The 19,270-nt window shown below is 41.5% G+C and overlaps 1 protein-coding gene across 2 annotated transcripts in view; it reads left to right on the top strand.

Annotated features, from left to right (window-relative positions):
- The window catches only part of CPQ (carboxypeptidase Q), a 341,853-nt gene that overhangs the window by 238,440 nt on the left and 84,143 nt on the right, over positions 1–19,270 (top strand). For both annotated transcript variants that reach the window (XM_070392147.1, XM_070392148.1), the window contains one exon: positions 15,367–15,458. In XM_070392147.1, the coding sequence (XP_070248248.1) occupies positions 15,367–15,458 (92 nt within the window). The remainder of the gene's footprint in view (positions 1–15,366; positions 15,459–19,270) is intronic.

The raw sequence follows: 19,270 nt of genomic DNA, 5'->3' as shown, positions 1-19,270 counted from the left end.
GTGATCTGCAAGCAGCAGGCTGATGGTGTTTGATTTACTGTCATGTTTTGTGTCTGCCTTTGTACTGCTTTTTCTCTCCCCACACTTTGTGTTTATGTCAATCCTCATTTTCCTGGGGAAGATTGCACTGGAAGTTCGAGGAGGGGTTAGAAGGTGGGGTCCTAGAGGAAATGAATAGGAAGACTTGAAAATAGGCCCTATCCGCTGCTCTGATGACGCCTCATGACTTAACTCTGATGACTCTGTACATGGCCGACCTGGGAAACATAAGTTAGAAATTAACTTTGTTTTTCATATGTCAGAGGATAGTCTCCAGGTAAGGAGGCCCGAGTCGGGGTGGTCTAGTTGAAAAGGCACTGGCACTGGGTTAAAAACAAAACAAAACTTTATTCATATGCAGCCTCTAGCATTTTTAGACTTTGTTTTCTTATCTGTACCTTAGGGGTAATACCCCCCCTCCCCAGGTATTACAGTACTCCCACTATTATAGGATGATTGTGAAAATTAAGTGAGATAATGTCTGGAAAGACCTTAGCACAGTGTCTGGCATAGTGGTAAGTACCCAGTAAATCCTGCTCCCTTCTCTCCCCGGCCCCACCTCCTCCCAGTTGGCCAGTTGTCTCTAACACAGTAGCAGTGGGACTGTAAATACTTTCTCTATTATGTAATTGCTCTCCACCAATCTGTTCTTTGATCATCATTCTGCTCTCCCTCCAGATCTATCCCTAAACTCAATTACAACTCTCCCTCTGGTATAATCTCCCTCTCTACAGAGAACAGTGAAAACCTGATGTTTAGAAAATCATTTTTCCATAGAAGAACTTAATACCCTACAATGTTTTTATGAATTTCTGTTTTCCAACAGGATTTATTGTCGACACAAAAATGAATGTATTTACATTTGGAGCTCATTTTTCACGATACTCTTGACAGTAATATTTTCCCTGAGTTGGGGGAAGCCCTGTGATTTCTGTGGGCAGAGGATGCATCCTGTTGATTTGTCTACTGGATGCTAGGCTTATAATTTTTTAGATTCAGTTCAAAAATTTCTGGAGCTCAGTTTCCCAAAATACAAGTCTTCAACCCACTGAAAGATATTATTCTCCTCCTCTGTCTCCCACTTATTTCAAGTTAGTGATTATGTTCAGACCCAATCGTTCAAGACTTTTGTCATTCCCATTGCTATTGATCTGGATATTCCAGTGTTATTTGGCTTCTGAATGTTTTTGAGTCTTATTGCCTATCTCCATCAGCCTACGGAATGTCCTTCTTTCCATTGGTCCCAGCTCTCACCTTTACTGTCCAAAACATTTACTCAACTAGCTGTCTATAGGCCATATTCATGTCACTTTGTTTCTTTGAAAATTGGACAGTTTTAGGTGGAATTTGAAGTTACTAATGTGGACCTCTAAGTATAAGGACCAAATACAGAAACTGTTAGATTATATTATACATGAGAGTTTCACCAAAAAAAAGAAATTATTCCAAAGTTACATGCACCCTATGTTCTTTGCAGCACTATTCATGGTGGCCAAGACATGGAAACAACCAAAGTGTGTCTCAATATGATTGGGTAAAGAAGATGTGGTACATATACAGGGGAATACTACTCAGCCCTAAGAAAAGAGGAAATGCTGTCATTGCGACATGTTCGCATCTTGAGAATCTCATGCCAAGTGAAATAAGTTAGACAGAAAAAGTCAAGACCCATATGATTTCACTCATATGTGGGATATAAAACTAAAAGTTAACAAATGAATAAACAAGACAAACAAAGAAATACATAGACACAGAGAACAGTATGATGGTTACTAGAGAGAAGGGGGTAGTAAAGGATAAAGGTGGTCAAACATATGATGACAGAAGATTTGTACAATGCAGCATACAAATGATGTATCATAGAATTGTACACTTACTAGTAAAACCTATATAATTTTATTAACTAATGTTATCCCAATAAAGTTAATTTAAAAAAATAGAGTTTGCATAGGATTGGTCAGATCTTTCCATGCACTTTATCTCTTGGGAAGACAGTAGCCCATCGGAGATGAAGAGAATGAAGTAGGCATCAGACAGTATCTCAGGTTAGAATCCCAGCTCTGCCATTTACCAATTGTATGGTATTGGACAAGTGACTTAATTTCTGTACCTCTCAGTTTCATATTTGTAAATGGGGAAGGCCATATCATTTGCTTTGCAGAATTAAATGAGGTACTGTTTCTAAAACTAGATGAGATACTGTCTGGGAACATCTTAGTAGAGTGTCTGGTACAGTACTGAGTGCCCAGTGAATCTTGGTACCCTCTCTCCTAGCTTGTGCTGAGTGTTGGCCATCTCTAAATTGGCATTGGTGACGCTGTAAGTGCTTTTACCACCATGGCATTGCTCTCCTCCAGTTCTTTTCTTTACTGCCTTTCTGTCCAATCTCACTTCTATTCTTGAACCCAATTCAAGTCTCTCTTTCTGTGGTGTAACTTCATTTTCCATCCAGAGCAATAATAACTTGATTTTTTTAAAAATCAGTTTTCTTTGGATGAATTCAAAGTGCTTATAATAATGATAATGGTGATGGACATGATGCTAAGAATATTGTGGGAATTTCTTCTTCTCTTTATCTTCTAGAAAGAGTGTGACTGTCTTCTTCAACCCCAAAGACAGTTCCTGGACCAGAAATAATTATTGAATGATTGAGTCTGATATTTTGAGTACCTTTGATTGTGCCATTTTTATCATTCAGATTTCTGCACAGTCAAAATGAGTATTTATTGATTTATATGTTCACTTCTATTACAGAATTTTAGATTGTTCTTTTACAGAAGATAAGTAATAAATGTATGCTTGTACATCCAAAGATAGATGAGGATGATGTTTTTAATAAGAATTAATGTGGTAATTAAATATAAATAAGCTAGAACAGGACAGGAAATAATGCTCTTGAAATGTTATTATCTACATGGGGGGGCGGGCGCGGAATCTAGTAGGTTGATTGTAAGATTTGAGGACAGGGGTCCTGGGGAAAATTCTGAGAGTGGAGACTCCCATTCCTCCCCGCATTAAGCACATAGCTCTGCATGGGTCCGGTTTCATTCCAGAGGTGGCTCTGAACACACCCCTGTAGGCTCGGCCCCGGGAGGGCAGCAGATGAACTTGGGGAGTCTTGCTGAGACAACAATCCCTGAGGTCTGAGGTGAATTTTTACAAGCTCCTATAAATACTTTAACCGACTACTTAAAACTCCTCCCTTACCCTAACAACTTCTATCAATAAGATGGGCATATGACCTTGAAAAGCAAAAGCTTCATAAGGTGAGATATTCCATTCCGTTGGCCATATAAGGTTCATCAACTTTGAAGCACTGAAATTATCTGTAGAATATGAGTGTGTCTCACACTGTCCATAATTGAGGAATGAAAATGTTTAACATAAACAGCACTTCTGGAAGGCCAAACACTTCTCTTGAGAAAATGCTAGTCCCATGTCCTGATTGGTAGCGCTCAGTATTTGCAGAGTCATCAATTATGATTTTCCAAAGCTAACAGGGATTCAAAGATTCCAGTCTATCTCCATGTGCCCCACCTGTCCGAGCCCAGCCTGATTTTCAGGCTTTACTCTCCCTGAGGCAAATGTAACTGATTTAATGTAAAAATATCCTCTGCCCAAAGTTCTTTTTATAAATCCAATCTATATCTGTCTTGTTGCAGCTTAAAACATTTCTATGAGGTGTGCTAATCCATTCATCAACAGATTTGTACAGGGCTCTCTGACTTAGCAGGAACTGTGTATGGAAACTAAAAGCAGAAAGTACGTTATTCATGATTAATGGCCAAATGGGTGGAGCAGAAAATAACATCTTTGACGTTCAGGGGAAGGAGAGAATAAGGAAGGAGGGATTGGAACTGGGTCTTAAAAGCTAGTCGGGATATGAGTAAGTCAAGAGAAAAAGGAAGGACAAATGGTATGGGGTAAATGGTGTGAGGAGAAGCACAGAGAGGGCAAGGAAATGAAGAGACCAATTTACCTAGAGATGAGGTTTTGGGAAGGGGCCTGGTTGGAGGGACAGATTAGAGCAAGTCTGTGTAGGACTTGGAATGGCATACTACAGAGGATGACTATGCTGTATATCAGTGGGTACAGGAAAATGTTTATTCTTTATCTAAAAAATAGAAATACATTTTACTAATATTTAGCATATGTATTGACAATATTGTATGCATGGCATTTATATATAAACTAGAGGCCCGATGCATGAAATTCGTGCAAGATTAGACCTTCCCCCGGCTGCCAGCACCAGCTTCCCTCTGGCACCCGGGCCCCGGGCTTCCCTCGCAGCCCCGGCTTCAAGGACATCCATTCTAATTAGCATATTATGCTTTTATTATTATAGATATACATATGTGATGATGCATGTGCAAAACTGTTTTACTGATAGGGATTCATGGTATAGAAGTTTGGAGACAGACTGTAGATGATCAGGAATGATTAAAGACTTTCATGCAGCCAGTGACATATTCAAAGCAGTATTTTAAGAAAATGGATCTGGCAACAATTATACAGAGAGGGTTGGAAGAAGCAGATTAGTGTCGACTGCAGCAATTTAAAGGGAACAGAAAGGAGGAGAGAGTGCTGGAGACACTGTGATGACCATATCCTTTTCAGGGTGAGACTGTTCCTTCGCAAGAGCACCCATCAATTACTTTGGAGCTAAGAATGAAGCAATGCCCAGGAAGATGAGTTTTTTCATTCAAAACTGATCGCAAAAATGTATTGACATTGCCAACGGGGTCATGGTCTAAAACCTAAACTTAAGTGGAACCCAGAATAAAAATTATGAGTAATTATTGGTTAAAAACAAGTTTAGAAAACTTCATAACTAATTTTATATACACAAGGAAAATCTTTAAAAATGCAGATAACATCCTTTCTACCATCACCCTAAAAAGGAGCCTTGAAAGAAGTAACAGAAGCAGCATAATGCTGCTCCTGCATTACAACGCAGCTTAGGCTCTACTAGTATAGCTGCTGTTTGGTGTTGAAAAGAGACCTCGGAAATGTTCTCATCTCAGTTGCTTGCTGGAGATGTATTACTTTCTGGTAATCCCCGATTCAAGTACAAACACATTCGTTCTTCCTCACACAGCGTGATCTTCACAAGATATAAAATTTGAAGAATCATATTGTTGAGTGTAAATTTGTAAGAGAAGTCTTGGTACCTATATTTGATTTACCATCATTTTCTTAAAAATTGTACTGTTAAATCCCCATTTGATGTTTTTGCAATGTAGAACTCTTAACAGAAGTGTGATTCAGAGTTTAAATCACTCATTAACCAGGCTTCTCAATTTCACCTTGCAGATAAAACACAGCTAAATAATCGTAGGGACGAAGAAATAGCATGTTTTAAAATGCCAACTAGATCAGGCTTCTGACCCATACGTGATACTAACTTTATCTTCGAAATATATTGTGAAAGGGCCCTACTATCAGGAAATTTAAATAAGAGAAACAAATGCACATATTTTAACTTTATTCAGACACTAGATATAAACTTAACATTTGTCTCATTCAACTAAAAAAAGGCTAAAGATTGAGTGTGCCTGTGTATAATTATTTTAGCTGAATATGAGTAGAATGTAGTATAGAAAAATAGATGTAGCATATTGCACACATCAAAACAACGGCGCTAAGATGAAAAGTTTGACATATAAGTAGAAGCTAATATTTTCATACCTAGTTGGTGGGAATATAAATTGACCTTTCTCTAGGGAATAAGTGATATGTTTTAAGAGCCTCAAAAATGTTTATACTATTTAGATTCAGTATTTCTACTTTTAAGAACTTGTCCTAAGGATAAAAATTTTAAAAGTTTGATAGTAGCTAAACAAAATTAATCATTTTCTTAAAAATCATTGATTATAATAGGTAAAGGCCATATATGCCATGATTTTAAGTGGAAAAAGTGGTATAAAACTATATATATAAAATGTCAGTTAGCATGTATGTATATGAATACATTCATTCAAAAATTATAAGGCAATATAACAATATACCAATAGGTTATTTTTGTTTTTTTAATTTATTATTTTTCTCATTTTCAATCTATTTTATGTATTATTATTATTTTGTTGTTGTTACTCCTCACCAGAGAATATTTTTTTCCATTGATTTTTAGAGAGAGTAGAAGGGAGGGAGGAAGGGTGGGAGGGAGGGAGAGACATTGATGTGAGACAGACACATTGATTGGTTGCCTCTTGCGTGCATCCCAATCAGGGCTGGTGTCAAACCTGCAAAACAGGTACATGCCCTGACTGGGGATCAAAGCCGAGACCCTTAGGTGTGTGGGCTAGCACTCTAACCTCTGCACAGCACTGGCCAGGGCTTAGTTTTCCATTTAAATTTGAAAGAAGAATATATATTGTTCTTATAATCAGAAAAAATATCGAAGTAAAATCTTAAAGAGAACTGCCAGAGTTTAAAATGCAAATATCTATAATTTAATATAATTAGCTGGTGGAAGGATTTCTATGAGCATAATATATATATTTATTTAATGACGATCATCAAGAGCTCTAGATGTACTAAATTTTGACTAGACCTATCTGTGCTACAAAAGTAGGTAAATGTAATAGCAACCGAAGCACATGTAGACGGTAAAGCAAATCTGAGTATCTAGGCTATTGGAGTGTTTTCAACTGTGTAATTTGGGCTTTAGTTTTACATAAAGAGCATATCCTAGAAACTTTATAAACTCTGGAGGCACAACGATGCTTTAGATAAAATGAAAAGGCCACAGATTTATGTATACTTACATAAATATAGTCAGTCAGTCAGGATTATTAAAAAGAGAAATGAGTAAGTCTCAGATAATTAACAGTCCAGTGGGGAGATCAACATTTAAGTGTGTTTGAAAGTGAACATAAGAGGTGTGTTTGAAGTTGCAGAGGAACACTGAGAAATGGGTAACCAACTGCACCCTAGAGGTGGGGGAACCTTCCCAGGGAACGTAAAGTTAGAGATAGGCTTTGTTGAATGAATAGGAGTTTTCCAGATGGAAACAGGAAGGGCCATTCTAGATAGGAAAGGAGCATGTACAAAGAACCAAGCATCTGAGATAGCCTAGCATGTTCAGGGACCGGTAGGAATGTGGGATGAGAGGCAGTGGCAGGATATGAGAGTGGAAAACTGGGCTGGGGCCAGAAATGGCCCTCACATACTGGTAGTTACTGTGCCTCCACTTCAGCAATGATTCATTGTGATTTTCCTGGCTAATAGGATCCTAATCATTATAATGAGGTGGGATTCTATATTCTGCTCCCTTTGAATTATGCAAATGATAACTGTTATGACCTGTTCCACAAAATAGGCTATAAACATGATCATATCTCTTTAATTACTTTACAGTTCATCATCCCAGCCTTCCAGGCCTTATTGGCAAATAGTACATTATTTCCTCTTGAGACCCTCCCACTGCCTCTGGGTCCATGAACCCTGGGGCTTTCCTCAGGGGAATAGTTAGTCCCCCTCCCGACACCTGCAGCAGGAAATGCAGGTGACTGCTGTCCCTTCTGGCTGCTGCATGGCATTGTTTGCACCCCTACATCATTTAGGGCAGCAAGGTTACATCGCTTACTTCCTGTCCTCAGCTTTTCTTCCCTAAATCATGGCCTCTGCGCCAGAACTGCTGGACCTGGAGGGGCTTATAGGGATGGCCGCACGCTCGGCTGAAATGAGCCCTTCCCCTGGAACCTGAGGCCACTGTGTTGAGCCCAGGTGGCCGGCCCAGACTCCTCCCTTCACCAGTGGTTTCCAGGACCTTCTCTGTGCAGGGCCCTAGTGATTGTCATCCTGACCTAACAGTTCTCTCAGTGCCAGCCCCCAGTCCCAGGAAGCAGGGCGGAGGACACTGGGCCTTTCCTCCCAGAAGGCCCGGGGCTCCTTTTACAAGCTGATTGGCCTCCTGCCCAGGGTCCAGGTTGTTCCTCCAGATGCTCAAGAGATAGCCGCTTGGGAGATGGAGTTTTTAAAAAGTTTGTTGCCCTGCCCAATGCCTCCCAAAAGCGCCTAATTGCTTTATGTCTACATAACTAAGTGATTTTCTGTTCCTGCCTTAGTTGCAATTTACTTCAGTAAAATAAAATCTTTATCTAATCATGCCCCTATTTAAAAACAAACAATGGTCATGTGCTTATATAGTAAATAGCAAATTATGTAACTTGCCTAAGGTGGAAATAGGTCTCAACCCCCAAACCCATATACTTAACCACTATGCTTTTGCCTCTTCTCATTCAATTTATATGCTAATATGTCATTATTTATTCTATCACTCAGATACTACACTTACGTTAGTGAAGTTTATTGTGGGAATAGAAATCTCTAAGTGTAGGCATTCCCTTCTGAGCTACTGACAAAAGAGAGCTGGACGTGGGGTGTATTTATGAACAAGTTCATTTAAATGGGAAGTGAGTCATTTACGGTAGGAGAAAGTTATGTTTTCTCTACAAAGTTAGGTCACAGAAGGGAGAACAGTACACGTACATAGTTCTGAAGGGATTGAAACTGAGCAGTTTATGAGTAGTTGAGTTGATGCACATTAACCAATAGTGTTTTTAGAATTCAAGACTTGGGAAAGCTATCTTCAAGGCGGGATTAATCTGAGTTGATTTTATTTTGCCCCACTCTTGGTGCAAGTGTAAGACAGTCAAATTGCCTTTTCAATTGAAGAGTTTAAGGGAAGTCGCCTCTCAGCCTTGTCATCTTTAAGTTTGATAGTAATGAAAAATAAAGTCCAACTGGGTTGTTCTCACCTTTTCTCATAGGCACTATTTTCCCAATAGCATTATTACTCTCCTCAATAAAATGAAAGTGAAATGCGTTCATGTCAATATTTCTAAACAAGGCAAAACTCTGACACGTTATTAGTGGTTTGTGTTTTTTAGAGGGAAATCATGATGTTGTAAAATGTTTGTTGTTCCATTCAGAGTTCTTAATAGAAATTCCAGAAGGTCAAAAGATCTCTGGGAAGTTTGTATGCATGATGGGGGGAACTGATCGCCTGTCTTCTGACAAAACCTCAGTGAGACCTGCGTCTAGCCAGCTAAGACCGGGGTCTTCCCTCTCACCTCCAATTCTAAAACTTCGTTTCATGCGCTTGCCTTGGGCCGGTGCTGTATGCCACGGAGCCAGGGCCAGAGTTTGAGCCACGATGACTCCTGAGCTGGGTCGTTTACTGCAGTTCTACTACCAAATACAGTTCGCACAATTGACTTCATATCACATTGTGTTGCTATTGTTATTTTTGCTTTATTGTTATTTTATATACTTAAAATTCTTAGCTTTTAAATCTAGTTTGGATTTGAGATACACAATATGTTATTTAAAAACGGTCAATATAGATAGCTTTATATCTATAGCTTTTTTGTCCAGTTTTCAGATTTATTAAGCTTTTTTTACTTTATCCAGAAACTAAGAATTCTAATCAGCCCTCATTTTAAAGTGAGGAAGCTGTTTCTGTTTATTTGGATTGGGATATGCTCTATGTTGGGATGAAGGAGCATTCCATACTGAAAGATGTTATGTGTTTTTCTACACGTTAGATAAAGTTTATATATTTTTTCTTGGCTGGGAACACATTCTGTTTAAACAAAGGTGTTCTATGGCACCTAAGGAATAAATATACTTCTTGTAGGACTAAGATTGTGCTGGTCATTATTGGCACCGACTGAAAGCCTGTGGAGTGATGTAGAGAGAAGCTAACAATTCTTGAACACCTACCATGTGCCAGAGACTGCTTTTGGTATGTACTTGCCTTATTTTGTTTTCTGAACCATCCCATAAGGCAGTTACCATTATCCTTGTATAGATGAAGAGACTGAGGCTCAGAGAGATTAGGTAATTAACATAAAGTCACAGAGCCAGGGGTGGCACAGCAGGGAGTCAATCAACGCTTGTTCAGATTCCAAGGCCAATCCCTTTCGGTGACCCTCACCGCCCATGTGTGGACTAAGGCTGCCTGAGGGCCCAAGCCCCACATTAGCAGCAGGGTCTAGGCCAGTGATGGCGAACCTTTTGAGCTCGGCATGTCAGCATTTTGAAAAACCCTAACTTAACTCTGGTGCCATGTCACATATAGAAATTTTCTGATAATTGCAAGCATAGTAAAACAAAGACTTAGCCGAAACCGGTTTGGTTCAGTGGATAGAGCGTCGGCCTGCGGACTGAAAGGTCCCAGGTTCGATTCCGGTCAAGGGCATGTACCTGGGTTGCGGGCACATCTCCAGTGGGAGATGTGCAGGAGGCAGCTGGTCGATGTTTCTCTCTCATCGATGTTTCTAACTCTCTATCTCTCTCCCTTCCTCTCTGTAAAAAATCAATAAAATATATTTAAAAAAAAAAAAAAAAACAAAGACTTATATTTTTGATATTTATTTTATATATTTAAATGCCATTTAACAAAGAAAAATCAACCAAAAAAATGAGTTCGCGTATCACCTCTGACACGCGTGTCATAGGTTTGCCATCACTGGTCTAGGCATTGAATGAAGTCCCAGGTATTCCTTTTTGGTGTAGGGACAAGGAGAATGTTGAAGTGGAGAGAGATCTGGGGGCCTACTCAGGCTTTTGCTTAACCACTGGTTTCCTAACCTCTTTCACCTTGAATGTGGTGTCAGTGCTGGTGTTCCTGCTGATGGGTCCTGAGCTTCTCAAGGGCTTGAAGGTGGCGCTGTTTGTCTTTCCAGGGCCAGCCATGCACCCACAGCTACGCTGTAGTTTGGGAGCTGTAGCATTCCTTGCTTCAAATGGGCGACTTCTTTATCATTTTAGTGGAACATCATTGGTCATCTGGCTGATTTGAAGTGTGAAGGGGACTAATTTTGTATGATATGCTTTTCAAGTGGAACACCAAATCTTTAGGGATATTCATGGCATTTTCTTTTTAAAAATGATTTTTTTTTTTAAACCTGTGCTAACGGCCTCTTGGTCTTTATTTAGAGCAGCGGTCGCCAATCTTTTGGACCTCACGGACCACCAGTTGGCGACGGCTGATTTAGAGAATTTCACCATTTTAATGACTTGGTAACTGTTTTGCTGATAGGCACAGAGATATGTAAAGAGAAGGTAACATTTTCCCCCTTTTTAAGGATCTGGAAAATGTTCAGAATTTTCATTTACTGTATTTTATTCTGCCCAATATTTTTCTATGTTGCAAGCCAAGTGTCATTTGAATTAAATTGACATTAAACACACTTATTTTAGACAAACCAATTATGATCTTTAGATACACTGATTAGCTTTCTTCCTCCAACAGTTTAAGATTGCGCCGTGAATGTGGTGAGCAGGTGGTTTGACTGGAGCAGGCAATGGGCAACTTAGGGCTCTTTTTCAGCAGGCATTTGAATGCCTTTGGCAGACGTCCTCTCTGAGTATTTAGATTCCCCTTCTCCCTGTGGGTAAAAGTGTGTGCTCTGTGCTTGGATATCCATTATGTAGATTTATTAATTCATTTATCAAATGTCTATTACATGCCAGGCACAGGATAGTCTTACGTACACGCTCATCTCATTTAATCCTCACAGCCACCCTGTGAAATCGTGATGGCATAGGCCTAGAATATTCTCTCCTCTTTTCAGACGAGGAAGCAGAAGTTCGGCTAGATCAATTTCCAGTGGTGACATGACAGGTGCCTAACGATAGCAGAGCTCACCAGACCTGCCTGCCTTTCGTAACCATAAGCTTGCCTGGGAGTGAACTAGCGGAGGAGTTTTAGGAGATGTGGCTGGAAACGTGGTGGAGGGCTTTGAATTTTATTCTAAGTTGAACGCCAAGTTTTGGATTCATTTCTTCATTCACCAACTATCAATGGGGCACCTAATGTGTGCCCAGCACTGTAGGCACTGGGGGGCATCACAGCGAATCAGAAAACATAAACCCCTGCCTCCTAGGAGCTTACAGTCTGGCTACTGAGGTTCTTGAGCAGAGAAAGGAGGTGATCTGGTTTAAGTTTAAAGAAGTCCTCCTGAGTTCCCAGAGGGAGACCAAGATGGCGGCGTAGGTAAACACCGGAGACCACTGCCGCAAACAACCATTTCAAAAATACAACTAAAAGACTGAACGGACATCACCCAGAACCACAGGAAGGCTGGCTGAAGAGAGACTCTACAACTAGAAGGAAAGAGAACAGCAAATCGAGGCTCAGAGGCGGCGCAGTGTGGAAAATACAAAGGTACCGAGGTGCGCGCGCAAAGCGGGCTGGTGGCTGAGGGCGCGGTTGTCGTTTTCTGTCGGGAGTGAGTCTCAGACTCTGGGCTCCAGATCCGGGCGAGTCCCTAGGGACCCAGACTCAAACGGGAGAAGCGGGATTATCCGGCATCAGTTGGAACCTGAGGGCAGCTTTCTCTCCGAGGTTTGCAGCGGCTGCCGGGGTTCTGAGAAGCAGAGCCTCTGGGAACGGGACTGAGCGTGGCCATAACTGCTCCCTCCGCCCGCCCTGTTGAGCCCGCCCCGCCCAAAACCTGCGCACAGCCATTTGCTGATCGCCTCAGGCAAAGGCTGGATTAGCGCCTCCCCAGAAGGCAGACGTTTTCCACACAGCTGATTTCCACAGCCAGCCGGCCTGGTGGTCAAACCCCTCTAGTGTTAACTACAACAATTAAGGCTTGGCTAGAACAAGACTGCACACAGAGACCACAAGGGGGTGCACCAAGAAAGCATAAAAGATGCGGAGACAAAAAAACATGACAGAAATGGAGGATATGGAGCTAAGAATCGCAATTTTGAGGGCTTGCCATAAATTTGTGCAGAGCCTCACGAAAACTAATGAGACCCTCGATGCTACGATAAAGAAATTAGAAAGTAAGCATACACGGACTGAAATAAAGAATATTATACCCAATAGCAGACCAGAGGAGTACAATAATCAAACCAAAGATTCGACAAAAAACACCCAATTGGAAAAGCAAAATGAAAAAAGAATCCGAAAGTGTGAAGATAGTGTAAGGAGCCTCAGGGACACTTTTAAGCGGTCTAATATCAGAGTCATTGGAGTCCCAGAAGATGAGAGACAGCAAGATATTGAAAACCTATTTCAAGAAATAATGGCAGAAAACTTCCCCCACCTGGTGAAAGAAATGGACTTACAGGTCCAAGAAGCGCAGAGAACCCCAAACAAAAGGAATCCAAAGAGGACCACACCAAGACACATCATCATTAAAATGCCATGAGCAAAAGACAAAGAGAAAATCTTAAAAGCAGCAAGAGAAAGAGGCTCAATTACCTACAAGGGAATACCCATACGACTGTCAGCTGATTTCTCAACAGAAACTTTGCAGGCCAGAAGGGAATGGCAAGAAATATTCAAAGTGCTGAATACCAAGAACCTACAACCAAGATTACTTTATCCAGCAAAGCTATCATTCAGAATTGAAGGTCAGATAAAGAGCTTCACAGATAAGGAAAAGCTAAAGGAGTTCATCACCGCCAAACCAGTATTATATGAAATGCTGAAAGGTATCCTTTAAGAAGAGGAAGAAGAAGAAAAAGGTAAAGATACAAATTATGAACAACAAACATGCATCTATCAACAAATGAATCTAAGAATCAAGTGAATAAATAACCTGATGTACAGAATGAACTGGTGATTATAATAGAATCAGGGACATAGAAAGGGAATAGACTGACTATTCTTGGGGGAAAAAGGGGTGTGGGAGATGCGGGAAGTGACTGGACAAAAATCATGCACCTATGGATGAACACAGTGGGTGGGGAGTGAGGGTGGAGGGTGGGGTGGGAGCTGGAAGGAGGGGAGTTATGGGGGGAAAAAAGAGGAACAAATGTAATAATCTGAACAATAAAGATTTAATTTAAAAAAAAAAAAAAAAAAAAACAGTTTTAGTTCCCAGAAAAAAAAAAAAAAAAAAAAAAAAAAAAGTCCTCCTGGCTGCAGTGTGGAGCGTCACCTGCAGAGAGGCGAGGACCCTGGCAGGGGGGCCAGTTAGGAGCGACTGCAACAATCCAGGCGAAAAAGGGTGGGGCTCGGACCAGAGTCCTGGCAGAGCGAGGAGTTGGGTTCTAGGTAGCCTTAGAAGAAAACACCAGTGGGATTTGCTGAGCAACTGGACGCGGAAACGGCTTGCCCAGGCTTTCATTGGAACTCTGGTCAGCCTGCGTCCTAAACCTGTGCTTTTCTAATTATGTTAAAATTCTCAGGTGTAAAGTGGCTTCACCATGATATTCAATTTGGTGACAAACGTAGCTCCTTTTCCGCTCCTTCGCCCTGGGCTTATAACAGGAGAGCATTGTTGGTGCTGGAGGAGGCAGGGCAGCGCTCTGCTCCCCGGGAGCACTTATCACCCGGCTGCAGTCAAGCAGCTGCGGCCTTGAAGGCCAGGGAAGGCCAGGTGCCGGGGGGATGTACTTGGGATTTGCAGTGCGTCCAGCTCAGAGCCACTCAAAGTCTTTCCCTAGGGCTCCCCCGTGGTGAGGCAGGAGGGTGGATCCTCTTAATAAGATTTCAAGCCCAGCTTCCTGTTTTCCTGCCTGTGCTACTTCTCTGAAACATTGTGAGGGCTGAATCAGGCCAGGTTTTAATTCTTGGTCGCGAAGTGGGATTTTAGTGTATTGTTTTCAAGACTGAGAAAGAGAGCTTCCTTGTAGTTAGCTTTTCCTGAGCAGACATTGTCCCTCAAAAATGCTTCTACATGTCAGTAACTTTAACAGCTCCAAGATACAAATGTGTATTTCCCGAGTCAATGAAATTGCTACCAGGTTGTTTACGTAGCAGGAAGGTGAGCAGAATGTTTTCCTCATTCAATTCATCTTCATTGACCTTATGTGAATGACCTCATAGTTCCACGCTGGAGAGGAAAATGTGGGTAAACATAAATGGTGCCTCTGCTTGGCAGTGATTACACTGCCGAGAATAGCGTGGGCAGCTAGCTGACATGTGGGTATAGGCTAAGAAGCAATTCCCTACACACCTTATCTTGAAATAGATTGGGTTGGTTTCACTTAATTGCTGGAAGCCCCATGAACTGCCCAAAGTCCTCCTCACTGCATCTGTATGTGATCTACCACCACGGAACACTGGGTCTTGCGGGGCAGGATGTCCAGTTAAAGATATGATTAGGGGCTCTGGCTTCCTGGCCTGCAGGCAGCCGTTGCTCACCCCTTTCTACCTTCACCTGCCTGGAGACCAGCCCTGCGGGTGCTCCTTCCCTGTGCCAGTCACACTCGGAGTCAGGCCGCCACACCAGCGAGAGGGATGCGCGTGCCTCTGGCTCCTATCTGCCTCCAGGATGCAGATGAGAGGCCTTGCCACTAAAAAAAAAATGTTCAAGTCAACTGAGGGATCGCGTGTTTTATTATTTTCCTCAGGGCTGCGTCCAAAGAGGACTCTCCGTTTGGTGCTCTGGACTGCAGAGGAACAGGGCGGAGTCGGTGCTTTCCACTATTATCAGTCACACAAGGTAAGAGCAGCCCGGCTGCTGGGCTTTTCACATGGAATACAGCGCAGGTAGCAGTTCCCTCTGTTGTCCTGGAGAATTGTTAAATGTATACCCCATGTAACCACAGAGTGCTCCTGTTACCTAGAAGTTTCCCTATCAGATCAACCTGTGGACCCACCACAAGTAACTAGTAGGCTGACTTTTATCACCACAGATTGGTCTCGCCTGTTCTTGAACTTCATATAAATGAAGCCATACAGTATGTACCATATAGTATGTACCATACAGAAGTCAGACTGAAGAGCATGATTTTGGGGATTCATCATGTTGTATTAACAGTGGTTTATTGCTTTCTACTGTGGAGTAGATTTGTGTTGTATGCATGTAACACAACTATTTTGTCCATTCTCCTGTTGATGGCATTTGGGTTGTTTCCAGTTTGAACTATTATGAATAAGGCTGTTCTGGACATATTTATACAAATATTTTGGTGGACGTATGCAATTCTTTTTTTTTTTTTCAATTGCTGGTATATGTCTAACTTTGTTAGAAACTTCCAAAGAGAAGGGAGACCGTCCCCTCCTACCTTCCCCCTGCAGCATCTGAGAGTCCCTGGTGCTCCCCATCCCTCCCAATATGCCGTACAGTTAGAGTGTTTCTTTCTGGCCATTCTTGTGGAAGTAACCCTTTCATATTTTTCAAGGTACAGTTCTGAAAAAGATTCCTCCACTGCTAACATCATCTTTCTTTTCCCTTTCCTGCTTCCTTGCCTTAAGACTACCACCTTCATTCTGTGCCCTGCCTTATGATTTAAGGAAGACCAACGGCCTTTTCTTCCTGCATGAGGTTTCTTCCTGTTAATGGTCAGAGTGACCTTATTTCAATTTGGAGGAACACCTGGAAGGAGCAGGACGTAGAAATGCCATCCAGCTCGTAACCACAGTGGACGTGCTGGGACATAGACTTCACATGATGGCTCTGCAGGAACTTCCTTGAGCCCAATGAAGGCCTGAGGAGGGAATGATCCCCAGAAGGGGCCTTAAAAAGGGGTGACCCTAGAAAGGGTGTGTGTGTGTGTGTGTGTGTGTGTGTGTGTGTGAAAACTGCCTTTGTGTTGTTCTTTCTTCAAGAAATTATTTTACAAAAATGTGAACGTCTTTACGTCTTTATTGGTTAAATTCAGCTTGCATTCGCTATGAAGGAAATGTCACCACATATAGGAGGATATCATTGTCCTCTAGTGATTTTTAGGACTTGACTTATAGAAGTGGAATTTAACTTTGGAATTAAAAAATATTACAAGTTATCTTATTGAATTTTCAAATCAGTGAAGAAAATGAGTGTAGTCCAGATGCCATTTGCCTAATCTCCTTCTCATGGGAACAATGTTTCTTTCTTTTCTACTTTCTTCTCTACCCTTGAAGGAGAACAGGATGTAATTTCTCATGTCCTGAAATATATAAAGGGGGGGGAAAACATCCTAGAATAGTTTCCACTGGATTGCGGACGTTTTTTAATCTTTTCCATTTTAAGCAAAAATATGATCTGGCATAATTATAATGAGTAAGGTAATCTGGCCTGGAGAAAGCATCATTACACAAGATAATCAAATAAAATAGATTGATATGTTCTATCTGGCATGAAAAATATTTTAACCTTTTCCTGATGTATTGCACAAACTACTGGCAATTGAATTACAGGGACTATGAACACTGCTGTGTTCTGGTAGTCATTAATAAGGGCAATATTTTAAATAGGCATTATTAAATGAGGGATGGGATATATGATCACTCTAAACACATCAGTTTATCCTAGCCAAGTCTAAATCAGAAAACGTTAAAAAGAGTATGTATGATATTTTGTCAGAATTTCTCGCGAGGCAATGCTGAGGAACAATATTTCTCTTATGTAAATATACAAAAATGCTAGCTTCTTTTAGTAGTGAACTTCTTGCCAACTCTCCAGCCCACATTAGGTTCACGTTTCACTCCAAAATAAAGGAATAGGTTAGAAATGCTTGTACGACTTCTTCACGTTATCTGGGCAGATGGCTTCCTTAGATTTTACTTCACCGGCCCACTGCCTCTGTCCATGTTAATTTAGCTACGGTGACACTGCTAGAGCGAGAACAGTTTTGTACTCATCTGCAGCTCCGGTTGTAAAAATAATAGCCCTGATATACGCATTCAGCATAAATGTGTCTGGACTACGTCTCCAGAGCGGCCTGCCTTATATTGTTAATGTTCCATGCAATATAGACGTACTAATCAGAGGTTATTGTCTCAATCATTACTGCTGGGCTTTTATGCATCCTGTGTTTTCCTGTCAGTGCCTAGATATTTGCATTAGTCTGTAAAACACAGCACAAATTGGATTAAATTTTATTTATCTCAGTGCGTTCTTGGTCTGGAGCCCCTTATAGTTCCAACACTCTCATAATTTCTATAGCACACCTGGGAGCTCTTTGGGGTCTTATTAGAATTTGTGGATTTATTATTTTTTTAAAAGGCCCGTTTTGCATTTGCTTGCTTTCTCCTGTGTAGAATTCAATTATGAATAAGGGACTTCTGAATTGTTTGTGTGTAGGATATCTAAATAGAGATGCATGTCAGCCTGGGAAGAGATATCACTTTATGTTAGGAAGGCATAGTATGCCACCTTCCGAATGAACAAGCGTAGTCTTCGACTCATGTCTTTCCTTTGCCTCTCTTTAGAAGGGTCCTCCTTAACTAGTTTTCATTCTTTTTTTTTTTTTCAAAGAAAAGAAAAGAAATAGTTCAAAATAAAAAGACAAGCTGTGAGAACTAGAATGGACTCTTTCCATGTTCCTAGGGCCTTTCCTATAGTTGTGGAACATACTTATCAACTCCCTATAGCTTCAGCTCACAGTGGCATTTGGCTTGAGCATTTGGTTGCAGCCCAGTACACCTAAAGAACACCATTACTATCCCAAGTAAGGCAACTGGCTTTCGAGGTTGGTTCTGAGAACACTGTGCCAAAGCACTGAGGTTTACTGTGGATTTTTGTATTTAGCATCTCGTCTCATTTATTCTCCATCCTGAAACCATGAAGAAGGATGTCAGTTCATGGCCAGCCTCTTTGACCAGCTTACTAGAGGTTGCCTACGGGGCACAAATGGCTTGTCTCCATGCCTGCTGTGCCAACCCAGTCCTGATCTGATGCAGAAGGATCCCATAGCATGCATGGGCTTTCTAAGGAAGCCAGGTTGGCACACAGGAGACCCAAATCTGAGTTGAGGTGCCATGCATTAGGCTCACACGTGACCTATATGGGTCCAAGCCTTTGGGCCTAAATTGTCCCATCACATCACTCTGGCCTTACTAAGTTACCGAGTCAGCAAACCACTTTTGAGTCACCTGCCCTATGTTCATTTCCTTGGGACTGTTTTCTTCCCGCCATCTTCTAAACCAGGGGTTGGCACACTTTTTAAAGAAAGGTCCAGATGGTAAATACGTTAGGATTTCAGGCCGTATGGTCCCTCTACTGACCTCTGCCATGGTAGTGGAAAATGAGTCAGACAATACTAGACAAACGAGCTAGGCTATTTTCCAATAAAACCTGAGGGGGATGGAGAGAGGGAGGATAAAGGGGGCAGGGAAGAGTGAGAGGAGGAGGAGGAGCAGGGAGAGGCAAAAGGGGAGGAGAAAGGGAGGAGGGGGAGAGACTTGGCACTCTGACTTTGTTTGTTGACTCCTGTTTTAAATACTTATTGGGAAGAAGTTGAGAGAACTGTCTTCTGAAGCCTTTCCCAATCTCACAGTCACGCCTTTTGGTGGAAGAGGTTTGTAGCAGGTAGTGGGATGCTAACCTTT

The sequence above is a fragment of the Myotis yumanensis genome, unplaced genomic scaffold, assembly GCF_028538775.1.
Source record: "Myotis yumanensis isolate MYYU_CA2020_CCGP unplaced genomic scaffold, mMyoYum1.0.hap1 SCAF_15, whole genome shotgun sequence".
Taxonomy (NCBI): domain Eukaryota; kingdom Metazoa; phylum Chordata; class Mammalia; order Chiroptera; family Vespertilionidae; genus Myotis; species Myotis yumanensis.
This window is presented reverse-complemented; position numbering and strand designations above follow the sequence as displayed.